This window comes from Penicillium odoratum (assembly GCF_028828045.1).
Source record: "Penicillium odoratum strain IBT 22623 chromosome Unknown utg000002l_segment0_segment0, whole genome shotgun sequence".
Taxonomy (NCBI): Eukaryota; Fungi; Ascomycota; class Eurotiomycetes; order Eurotiales; family Aspergillaceae; genus Penicillium; species Penicillium odoratum.
The window spans coordinates 2048183-2060376 of NW_026643144.1; the positions used below are offsets into that span (position 1 = coordinate 2048183).

The window sequence follows — 12194 nt, forward strand, 5'->3', positions numbered from 1 at the left end:
CTAACTGAGATTGACTTTCCTCTTCTTCCTTAATGTTTTTGTTGGTTTCATGTTTTTACTTTTGACAGTTTTGATGATACCGTTCCTAGGGGGTTTTTTCAGTCTCAATGTCTTCTTGGCATATCTTCAAAAACTCTTACCTATACACGCAGTGGAACGTGTAGGTGCTTATACAAAAAAGAATAATCTACTGTCTTGATGTCGTATCAAATCTCGTCCGTCTCTCAATACTGTGTCGGTTCATGGCCACATTAGGGAAGTGGGGGAATATGCGCAGTGTAACCAACTGAAACACTAACAACTAAATCTAGTCACGACGAATGTTAATGGGTGCGGGGTTGGACTTGGGTACACTGAAGGCCCCCAAAATGAAAGTCAAAGTCGCCACATTTTGCTCTTGCTACACCTTCACAATCCCAACCTCTCGATCATTTGAAAGGTTGACAAGCAGGCTTCGAAATGAGCATCACACAAACCCCAAACGTAAAGTCTTTTGAGACTCGCCTGTTTATTAATGGCAAGGTTTGTTTACTCCTGGAATATAAAAGCCTCGCTGAACAATTCTCAAGTTTGTCGAAGCATCCGACGGAGGCAAATTCGATTTGATTTCACCCGCAACAGGTGAAAAATTCACCAAAGGTATAGTTCCCCCATCATAAGAAAAATATCCAAACTAAAAATAATCAGTCTCCGAAGCTTCCGAAGACGATGCCAACGCCGCCGTCGCAGCTGCCAAGGCTGCATTCCCATCATGGTCCGCACTCTCCCCAGTCGACAGAGGTGCGTATCTCAAGAAGCTTGCTCCTCTCATTCTAGAGTCGCATGATGAACTTGCAGAGCTGGAAGCATTGTCGATGGGTCGTCCCGTGTCAAATTACTTCGAGTCCACTGTGGCAGCGAATTATTTGAATCACTATGCCGAGGCTGGCATTCAATGTCTTGGAACTTCAAGTTTAAATACCCCTGGCTATGTCAATATGACATTGAGACAGCCATTCGGTGTGGTGGGGGCTATTATTCCTTGGAATGTGCCCGTGTTGTTCCTTATCGGCAAGTCTGCCCCTGCGCTGATTGCAGGAAATACGGTCGTTGTGAAGACGAGTGAGAAAGCGCCATTGACTGTAAGTTGAACGGCGGCCCTCCTGTTATTATTTACTGAATATTTCTCTAGTCTGCCAAGGTTGCTACTCTTATTGAGAAGGTGGGCTTTCCACCTGGAGTCATCAACATTATTTCCGGCCACGGCCCTACCTCCGGCAATGTCCTCTCCCACCATATGGATATTCGGGTGTTGAGCTTCACAGGCTCGGGCCGAACAGGTCGTCTCATTCAAGCTGCATCGGCGAAGTCCAACTTAAAGAACGTCATCCTCGAATTAGGAGGAAAGTCACCGGCGATTATCTTCGAAGATGCCAATCTCGATAAAGCTGTCAAAGAGACAAAACACTCTATTCAATGGAACAGCGGCCAGGTTTGCATGGCAAATTCCAGAATCTACGTCCACGAATCCATCGCCGCCACTTTCATCGAGAAGTTCCAAAGACTCTTCGTCGTGGAGAGCGGCGACCCTCTCCTACCCAGCACAAACCACGGCCCACAAGCAGACGAAATTCAATTCAAGCAAGTGCAAGCATTCATCGAAGAAGGAAAGAAGGTCGGCAAGATGACACTTGGATCCAATCCTTCCAAGCACACGATTGGGTACTTCATCCAACCTACTGTGTTCTTGGATACACCGGAGGACTCCAGGTTCATGAAGGAAGAGATCTTCGGCCCGGTTGTTGCTATTAATACGTTCAAGGATGAGGATGAAGTTGTGGCGAAGGCTAACGATACTGAATTTGGTCTTTATGCTTCTGTCTACACGAAGGATGTTAGTCGGGCGCTTCGTATGGCTAAGAAGCTGGAGGCTGGAAACGTGGGTGTCAACTGTACTAGTCCGACTGGAGCTTGGGATATGCCGTTTGGCGGCTATAAGGGGAGTGGAGTTGGTCGTGAGGGGTGGACTGTTAGTATTGGGAATTACTTGGAGACTAAGAGTGTTTTGATCAGTGTTGATGATGTCTAAAGGGATGACCCAGCCACACACAATGAACAAATAGTAATTAATGGGTTTTTCGTGAAGTTTTGAGGCCTGGAAAAAGTAATCTTGCCAAAAGCCGGAAAATGGTCGTTAGGTTGTTCATTCTTTTGCTTATCTCCCCCCGAGAGCATTTTTCGACGTTATCATCAATCTAGGGTATACTAAAATTCCCTTAAAGATGACAGTCCGATCAGATGAGGCATGAAAACTAAACATGGAAACATTCATTCATCTCATTCAGGCCTTCATGTTTCTACCCAGCCAAGTCCACTGTCATATTTCGTTCAGATTTGCAAATTGCGCAAGGCGGCAGCTTTATCACTCATTCTGGAAGGGCCAGTCCAAGGCAACCGGGTAGCGTCCTCGGGCGCATCAGTAGTCGGGGTCAACGCCATCATGATAGGAGACGGAGACAAATTGACTTTCTTCGACGAAAGACATTCTCAAATGGGAACTGGAAGCACGATGAGAAGAACTGCACGATCGCCACGCCACGTGGATCAGACCAGTCGTCGCTGAACAGTATATTCTGCAGAACCTTACTCATACATTCCCCCACAAACCCATTCATGACCCTTAATTACTTGAATCTCACTAGCCATCCATGCGCCTGGGCGACTTGCGCGGTGGTAATATCAGTCGTATTCACCCGCATACTGACCTGGGCACCGATTTGCGAGCACCTTGCCCTCTACCTGTGGGGCACAAGTGTCTTCATTCAGAAGCCGTGAGATCGGCCAGTTGAGTAAGCGGCCTTCGAGCCGCAGGATAGCTCCCTAGGTAGAGACACCTAGAGCAGTTCTACGTTGCTTCGTGCGTCGACGTATTCCTGTTGCCATCCAATTGCTATAAAAGGGTCTTTCTAGTCTTCATCTCTTTGTCCTTCATCCTCTCACTTTAGTTTCTTTCTTTCCCCCGCACTATGGGTCGAGGACATCTTGCGGCCGACAAGGCTCATCTCAACAATTTGATCTCGAATACCGACAGAATCAAAATAACATCAGTTCCGCACACGAAAATTCCATCCTTCAGATTGTTGACCGCCGGTCATTTTGCCTGGTCCGTGAATTAACACTTCTTCTGCTGGTATTGGCATTTCATTCGGGGGGCTTTAGGATCATGTCACCACCATTGGTTTCATAACGCGCACTGCCAATGCGATATTGGCCGTATCAAGGAGTTGTGAAAGAAAGAAAAGAAATGTCGAGAACAATCCTTACATACTTCTTTCTTGATAAAAGAAAGATTAGAATAAGATGAAAGAGTGCAGTGCAAATCTCAAAATCCGACATGTTCAACTCCGAAAATGCCCAACATTGTGATTACAAAACTTCCTGATCAACCCTCTTCATTCTCCTCATATGCTACATCTCTCTGTTATTTTTGAGTTCCTAATTCGATCGACCCAAACACCAGACAGAAGACGAAACAGAAATACCCAATCCAGATGCAGAAGCAAATAATAGACAACCCCCTGTATTTTTGAAAGATGCCGAAGGAAGAAGAAAAGAAACAAGGGAACCCACTTGTCTCTACGCCAAGTACAACATCACAAACCATATCTGAAGCTTTGAACTTGAACATGTACCAGCATGCCAAAACAAAACCCCAAATCCAACCTCAAATCCCATTCGAATCAAACAGTAACATCCTGAATAGCAGGATAATAATACCCATCAAGATCCAAACTAGAAGTATCCCAATAAACCTCGTAAATCCCCGAAACGTTACTCTCCTTCAGCCTGAAAACATCCGCGATATTCCCATCCGATTCCTCCCACATCAAATACGTGCCATAGAACAAGAAACTATCTGTCGACGCATCAGACGGCGTGTCATAATCATTACCCGTAAACCCGACGGGTAGGACTTTGTCGGCCGTAGGCCGGATGTAGAGTAGAGTATCCGAGTCGAGTGTCACACCCGATGTGGTGGCGGTAGTGACAAGCTTTGAATCTGTGAGTTTGACTGAATAGGAGATTGAGTTAGATTGAGTGATGATATGTTTGGTTTGAAGTTGATCTTACAGGTTACGTCTGTTGTGACAGAGCCATATGTCCAAAGGGAGGAGTCGCCGGCGTATGCGAGGCCTAAATTTGTTAGGTGGGTTTGGTTGGGAGGGGAGATTCCACATACCGTCGGAGTAAAATAGTTTTATGCCATCGTCGGTGACGTCGTAGGCGAGGAGTTCGAAGGAACCGGATGGGTCGCGCTTTGAGATGGCTAGTGATGGTGCTGCGAGGGTACTGGAGGCCAAGGCCAAGGAGGGAAAGGTGGTGAGCTTCATTGTTCAATGCTTGGACTCGTTTGTAAGGGTGTATTAGGGATCTAGAGGTTTCATATGGTTTTATATGTTTTAAAAGGTTCAAAAAGTTATGCTTTCCAAGGTTTTCTGGAAAAACAACATCAGCTGGGAAACGCCCCACTGGGGGTGGTGACGCGGCCAGATGGTCCTTCATAGGCTAGGGAGGACTGGAGTAGATCCTTGGCTCTTGGGTGTATCATGGCTTTCATAGATGATTTGTTCATCTTAGAAACTGGCGTAATCATTGTACAAATTAGATCGCGGGGAAGTTTGTTCGAAAGATGATTGGGCCAAATAAAGTCCGAAAAGTGGCAGTGTGCATTGTATGAAACGTCCTGCTTGGCCTACAAATAAGAAACATGACGCTACAGCCATCTAGACCAAATATGGCCATTGATCGACAATCCATTCGAGATCGGATGGCAAAAGTGGAAATGGGTAGTCCCGATGATGGAAGAATGGGGCGATTGGATGTCATTCTTGTCGTGACTGGTGAACACTTCTGTAACATGTGGCCATCCTGTAGGCCACATCATCAGCTGAACGAATCTTGTTCCCCTCGGGTTCCCAAGTGTTCTAAGGTTTCAGTGGTTACTTTTAAAGAACCTCGACCCGGTAGAACGGTCTTTCAATCTAAAATAGGTCTAGCTGTCAGACGGTCGCATAAGCTTGTAAGCACCTTCTCTTGAGCCTTTGAGCCTGCATTTGTGCCAATCAATATCTGTCCACAACCCACTGGCGTCGCTCTTCCTCTGACATAGCTGCTAAGCGAGAAGATTCCGCCCGCTTGACGAGGGCATAGTTCCGAACAAATCCTGGCCCAAGCAACGCCTGCAACGACAGGTCATTTTCGAGTGCGAGGAGGCTTTCGTTCAAGGATCTGGGGATATGTGTGGTAATTCCCAGCTCAGAGCGCTGGGAATCGGAAAGTGTTGAGGCATCAACTGTAGTTCAAGTCAGTGGAGTTAGTGAGTTGTTGGCTCTGGAAGACATACCAGGGCAATTCTTCACGGTCAGAGGTGCCTTTGCCTCCAGGCCCAGATAGCCTCCAGCTAGGAGGGCAGCCATGGCGAAATAAGGGTTCGCGAGGCCATCCATCGACTTGATCTCCCAGTGACCGGGGCTGATCTTGCGTACTGGAGCCTCGCGGTTCTGCAGGCCCCATGCTACCCATTCGGATCCTGACCAGATACCCGAGCAGACACGCTCGTAGCTAGCATCTTGCGACAGGGTAAATGCGATGATGGATCGATAGTGGGCGAGCATGCCAGCTAGGAAGGAGTCCTCCAGCGTCGGGGGGTTGATCGATATGTGTGTGTGAGCAGCAGTTCCAGCTGTCTCGGGAGAAGGACGTGGGTAGAGGGTTGCGCGCAACCCATGTCGATCAGCGATAGTGTAAATGACTTGGCGAGTCGCAATGAGGCAATCCACGGCGGCTAGGGGTGCGAGTGGTGGGAGAATGAATTCAAACTGGCCGAGGGCAGACTCGGCGTGGAATTGCTGGAGTTTGATCCCCATGCCTGCCAACACCCTCGAGATTTCTTCAAGAAGGGGTACCATCCGTCTTGTTTCTACAGTCATTTGCGACCACGAATGGATGCTTGTCGCAGGGCCGTAAGCCTTCTTTTGCCCAGTTACCGGATCTGTCTGGGACTTGAGGAATACCACCTCCACTTCAAATCCACACAGGACGTCGATCTTGTACTTCTGCAACTTATCAACAACAGCTTGCAAAGTACCCCTTGGGCAGCCTTCCAAAGGTTTGCCCTCTTCCGATTTCCAAAAATTCATGATAGTGGCGCTGGGTGCAGCCGGTGCTACCATGCTTCCATTGAGGTAAAGACTGTCAAAGTCAGGCTGTAAGTAGAACTGCCCCGTTGTTGAGCCTTCGGGGAGAATTTTGTCATCTTGGAGCATGTGCAATGCAGCCATCGCGATTCCGACCCGCCGTTCATTCCGGGCAATACCCATAAACTCTTGGAGTGGGAACATGCGTAGTCGGACTGTTGCTGTGTAATCCACCCATTGCATCCACACGTACTCGATCTGCGGGTTGGCTTGCAGGAATGCGTCCAATGGGTTAGATGTGGAGCATAACTGGCTACAGGCAACCACAGATCGTTTACATCCAGAGGTATACTGTGGCTCCAAGCCCAATTTGTACAGACGATTCGAGTTATGGAATAGGATGTCAGCAGCCGCTGCCTTGGCTTGTGAAACAGTGAAGTCGCCTTGCTGCACAAGGTCAACAAAAACCTATTTGAAATGTCAGTAGCGTTCAGGAAGAGATACTCGGACAGCTTACCTTCTCTAGCGCCTGTCGAAATTGTTTGTTGGCGAGCCAAAAGGTCTCCGGATGAAAATGACCATCTGTACTCCAGAGAAGACGGTTGGTCGGTGTGATCTCCAGACTCGCCCGTAAAATGGATTCCTGGGCCTGTCGGCTAACCATTGGGAAAACCTCCCCAAGATCAAGATACACGTTTGGGTATACACAAGCCAGATATCCGGCGTCCCGAGTATACGGATACGCTGAGTGAAGCAGCACAATATCCGCATCAGGGTATTGAACGATCAGCGGCTGAAGATAAGCCGGGTTCGCGCGCACAAGATTGATATCGTTGTCGCCCAACCCAGTATGAAACTGAAGAGGCTTCACAATACCAGCCCTTTTCCTCCAAGTAATCAGTTTCAGCGTCTGCTGAACCAGCCAATCGTTCAGCGGTTTTTGCTCGATCCGGTATCCAGATCTCCTGGTTCCAAGATCCAAAGTCCGGTGGAGCGAAGCTATCAATTGATCCTCGTCTGGCGTGTGGGGGTCAACATCCAGACCGGTTCGGTAACAAATCACTGATTTGAACCCCACTACCGCAGGATCGTCCATTGCGTCCGAGAGTCTGTCAAGGAATTCCTTCCGGAATAGAGCCCACACGGTTTCGCCTTCTTTGCGTTGCTTGCCCATCAGCTCCACGAGCAAGGAAGATGCCATCGCCTCGATTCGGACAATGCGTTTTGTCGCCGAGACGGTAAAGGAGTCATGCCACTCGTACGACTCGACGTCGTCGTCTGATAAGAGATCATCGAGAAGGAGGACATGTGTGCCTTCCAAACTTCGTTTGATTAGACCTTCATAATCATGCTCTACCCATCTAGTGTGGGCGGCCAAGACATCTGACCATTCCGCACAGGGACTCCCGTAGAGCTCGGTGAGTTGGTTGGTGGCCCGCAGTAAGGGTAGAGTGAATCGCGCATTTTCCAACGCGCGACCGTGGGCCTCGGATGTTATGGATTCCAACGGGTAGCAATCGTAGTCGGCGGCCACATCGCGACTCAAAATATTATGCGCATGATTGTCAATTAGCGGGTGGTTTGCAATGAGATGGCGGAGAGAATCCAGGGAATCCATGGTGATGATGGAGGGGGGAAGATGACAATATGGGCCCAACCAGAGTAGAATTAAGCCAAGTCATTTTCTGCCAGCGAAGATAGCTACATCACAACATTACAGTAACTTAGGCAAGCAGTCCTACAAAAGATTCAACAAAGTATTAAATACCTTTAATAATGCCAAATGTTTAACTTTGTAGAAAGTACCTTGTACATTCTTGACTTTCTATCGACCATACTCAATTTGGCCAACACACGACTTGTAAAAGCTAGCACAATCCACTTCAAATCCGATTCCTTGGTATCGGTAAGCTAATCTATTCTCCCAGTAAAACATGAAGCAATTGAGATAATTCACACTAATATTGCCCCTCAATCGTCAAAGTTCCCGTCTTAGTGATCAGGTACTCCTGCACCGCAACATCCTTGCCGCTCTCCTTACCATAACCCGATTCCTTCATTCCACCAAACGGCGACTCGGCCGCTGATTGGTTCCCTAGACCTATCCGTCAACAAAATTTACACATCATATGCAGGATTCATCACTCTGAACTCACCGGTGTTCATTCCAATCATACCCGCCTCAAGATTTTCCAACAGACGCCACATTCGATCGATGTTCTTCGTGAATGCATAACTTGCCAATCCCATGCTAGTAGCATTCGCCATCGTCACCGCTTCATCCTCAGTCTCAAAGCGATAGAGTGCAGCAATGGGGGCAAATGACTCCTCATGCGAAATCTGCATATCCTTCGTCATACCAGAGAGAATGGTCGGCTCGAAGAAATACCCCGGTTCCGAGCTTCGTGCTTTTCCACCGAGCAGAATCTTCGCGCCAAGACTACGCGCATCCTCCACCTGAGCAATGGCCTTATCAATACTGCGCGGCGTAGTCAGCGGCCCCATCGTGGTATCCTTAGCAGATCCATGCCCAACGACCAGGGCCGCAGTCCGCTCCGTCAAAAGCGCAGCAAAGCGATCATAAATCCCCGCCTGGACATATATCCTGTTCGCAGTGATACACGCCTGGCCCGCATGGCGCCATTTCAGAGTCATGAGCTGATCCAGCGCCTGGTCCAGATTCGCATCATCAAAAACGATAAAAGGACAGTTCCCGCCCAACTCGAGCGTTACCTTCTTAAGCCCGTGCGCACAGTGTGACGCAACAAGCTTACCCACCCGCGTCGAGCCCGTGAATGTCACCTTCTTAACAAGCGGATGCTTACAGAGCGCCTCGCTCAGGGAAGGCGTATTCTCTAAATCGGTAGTTAGGACGTTAAACACGCCAGCAGGAATGCCCGCCCGGTGCGCCAATTCAGCAAGAACGAGTGCTGAGATGGGCGTTTCAGGACTCGGCTTCACTACCATCGTGCAGCCTGCCGCTAACGCAGCACCGACTTTGCGAAGAACCATCGCGACCGGGAAATTCCACGGTACGAGCGCTGCTGCTACGCCGATAGGCTGCTTCACGGTGAAGATACGGCGGTTCGGCGCCGCGGCTATCGATACTGTGCCATGGATGCGCTCTGCTTCGCCGGCGAACCACCAGAGAAAGCCGAGTGAGTAGTCGAGCTCGCCGTATGCTTCTGCGAGTGGTTTGCCTGTTTCGTGTGTGACAATTTGAGCGAGATCATCTCTTGCTTGGGTGGCGAGGTCGTGCCATTTTAGTAACCACTTTGCGCGCTGTCGGGGGTTCACTTTGCGGAATGATTCGAATGCCGTGTGGGCTATTTCGACAGCTGCTGGGACATCGTCGATTGTACTTGCTGGGCAGCTAGCCCAGGCTTTGTCGGTGCCGGGATCTAGATGAGTTAGTGAATGTTGTAGTGTATATTGGGTTTCTAGAGTATACCGAGGACTTCAAAGCGCTGGCCGCTCTTTGATTCGACCCATTTGTTGCCGATGAATGAGTCGAAGTGTAGAAGCGTAGGGTCGGATAGCTAGATGTGTGTTAGTCTCTGGAACTTGCTGTATAAGGAAGCTCTTCAGCTGCTTCGGACATCTCGCCGAGTGTCCGCTTGTGAGGTAGAGACCACGAGTAGTTTACCTTGAACGGTAGCTCGTGTTGACCCATAGTGTAAATGATACAATCAGATTTATTCAAATGTTGCTTCACGAAATGAAAGATTTGGAAGAATCTTGGAAATGAAAAGGGAAAGGGAAAGAGAAATATTGAAGGTCAACCTTACATGTTGTACTCGGTAGTCAAGTGGGGAAGCTCAAACCCCTCATCCAGATGTCGCGTTGCCACATGCCGAACTCTCGGCGACTTGTCGTATCAGATAGGCTATATTGTTATCTATATATTCTCGTGTATAACCTTGGCCATACCCCGATAATTCACAAATTTGAACGACGCAGATATGTACCAAGAACATAGTCCCTAGCTTATGTTTCACCCAATGACGCAATGACATCTAGCAACGAATAAGCATCAAAACAGTAAAATCAAAAGTATGATATATCTAAACCAAACTATCTACACTACCTTGTTTCTCATCACGCGATATCCCATCCTCAGTATGTGAAGGCGTGACCTCCCCCATACTATACTGCACAGAAACATCCGTAGTCTTAACAATCCCAGGCGGCCCAAGCTCTATACTCCCACTAGATATAGACGGACTATCACCACCTCGTCGATACTTCCGCATATTAAAGTCCCCAGCGCCCACAACATCCACCCGATTCCCACGCTTCGGATCCGCCATCTCATACCCTTCCTCAGTACCAGACTGCAACTGACTCGACTTCCCACTGCTGTGAAAGAAGCGCGATTTCCAGATCCCCCGCGACCCACCACTCGCATCGGCCGCGTAGCTCGACTTTCCATTTTTGGATGTACCGAGGAGACGTGGGAGGAATTTGCTTGCGATTGCCTTCATGGAGGGGGCACAAGCTGTGATGACTGCGACGTTTACTTCGACGGCGGAGCTGCAGAAGCCTATTTGGTAGGTTCTGTCGCTTACGGGACCTTTTGGGAAGAAGGCCTTTGCGAGGATAACTATGCGCCAGACGCCGATGGCCGTGGCTCTGTTTGATCAATGTTAGTGGTGGTTGAGATGGTGGGTATTGGGTACTTACACTCCGCCGAGGCATAGGATTAAGCATACGGCTATTTTTCTTCGAAGGGGCATATGGAGGTTCCATGTGATTATGATGGGGATTGAGATAACCATCAGGTCGGTGAAGAGGTTGAGTGCTGCGGTTGATACGTAGAAGGCGCCTTGGTTGATGCATTTGCCGCCTCTGATTGTCATATCCCAGTTGTAGGCGATGGGGTGGCATTGAAAGATGTCGACGAAGAGGACGGAAATGAAGAGGGCCATTACTATAGCCAAGGAGGTCCAGATGAGGATATTGACGACCCGAGAACGCGATTCCAGTCGGCGTAGGAACGCCAGGATTGAGACTTTGATGAGCGTTAAGCATGGGTTGTAGAGGAGTTGGTTGGCGTAGTTCCACTAGGAATGGATGAGTAGGTGTTTTGGAAGAAAGTATAAGTATAGGGATGATTGGACTAACAATAAGACCCAGTTTAACATCATAGTCCTTGGGTACATCCCACTGGTGAATACCGACATAGTTGGTTTTTATGTAGTACCACGAAGTAACTGATTGCGAGGCGGCAAGAATCTATACAATCATATCAGTTTATAGGGTTCTAGCAAAAAATAAATCAAATGCCGTACATATCCCGCGATAATCAAGTAGTCATCTGTTGCAGCATTAGGAAAATCTCAGTAGGTCATGAAGATCAACGGGTAGAGTCAAGACATACCACTTGTCAGTGCAGATCTCGACAAAGATCTAGCCCAGAGTCGTAGAACAATAGCAATACCGCCTAAAATCGGGAATGCGACCACAATTCCCAGAGCAATCTGCTGTTGGTGATCGTCAATCATTGTCCTGCTCGCTAGAAGAAGAAAAGCATTTCAGGTAGGTGAGAAGTCTTATAAAATGGAGCGACCGATTCCGCCACAATCACAAAAGCCAGGGCAGATCGTCCAAGGTTGCGGGTTCCTGAAAGAAACACAAATGCCGACCCAATAGACTTTCAGACCTGGTCCTCTTTCAAAGAGATTTCCATGGTTTGTGATGAGTTGGCCAATTATGAAATGTGGAGGAAGTTCATCCCCACTTTGTGATATGCTGGAAGACCCTTGGAAAGGGTTCGACTTAGTCAACCACCGACGAGGGTCAAATGATTCAGATTATAAGAACATAAACGTGTCAAACTTTCGCGTGGTCAAGTCAAACACACTGCATTTAAGGAGTCCAAAGAATGTCAACATAGCTCAAAAGGGTTTGACATGTTACATTGAATTGAACCCTTGCGCCCTTAGTCATCCTCGATTCAACTTCACTCACGAACCTTGGAAATCTAATTGAATTTGGGAAATAACTTCATTAAACTTC

The 12194-nt window shown here is 48.2% G+C and overlaps 4 protein-coding genes across 4 annotated transcripts; 1 reads left to right on the top strand and 3 right to left on the bottom strand.

Moving 5' to 3' along the window:
• Positions 1-459: 459 nt before the first annotated feature.
• N7520_002765 (aldehyde dehydrogenase family protein) lies at positions 460-2068 on the top strand (the record flags this gene model as incomplete). Its single annotated transcript, XM_057136700.1, has 4 exons — positions 460-522; positions 570-639; positions 688-1121; positions 1172-2068. 4 exons carry the CDS (start codon positions 460-462, stop codon positions 2066-2068), a joined length of 1464 nt encoding a protein of 487 aa, XP_056999386.1.
• A 1651-nt stretch (positions 2069-3719) lies between these two features.
• On the bottom strand, positions 3720-4370 carry N7520_002766 (uncharacterized protein; the record flags this gene model as incomplete). The annotated part of the gene is made up of 3 exons (XM_057136701.1): positions 3720-4051; positions 4111-4173; positions 4220-4370. 3 exons carry the CDS (start codon positions 4368-4370, stop codon positions 3720-3722), a joined length of 546 nt encoding a protein of 181 aa, XP_056999387.1.
• Positions 4371-5102: 732 nt separating this feature from the next.
• fluG (uncharacterized protein) lies at positions 5103-7794 on the bottom strand (the record flags this gene model as incomplete). The annotated part of the gene is made up of 3 exons (XM_057136702.1): positions 5103-5332; positions 5384-6644; positions 6694-7794. The coding sequence occupies 3 exons, from the start codon at positions 7792-7794 to the stop codon at positions 5103-5105; spliced, it is 2592 nt and encodes an 863-aa protein (XP_056999388.1).
• Positions 7795-8134: 340 nt separating this feature from the next.
• Positions 8135-11680, bottom strand: N7520_002768 (NAD-dependent succinate-semialdehyde dehydrogenase; the record flags this gene model as incomplete). The annotated part of the gene is made up of 8 exons (XM_057136703.1): positions 8135-8277; positions 8333-9577; positions 9628-9715; positions 10259-10808; positions 10860-11239; positions 11301-11411; positions 11468-11493; positions 11557-11680. The coding sequence occupies 8 exons, from the start codon at positions 11678-11680 to the stop codon at positions 8135-8137; spliced, it is 2667 nt and encodes an 888-aa protein (XP_056999389.1).
• Between the last annotated feature and the right edge of the window lie 514 nt (positions 11681-12194).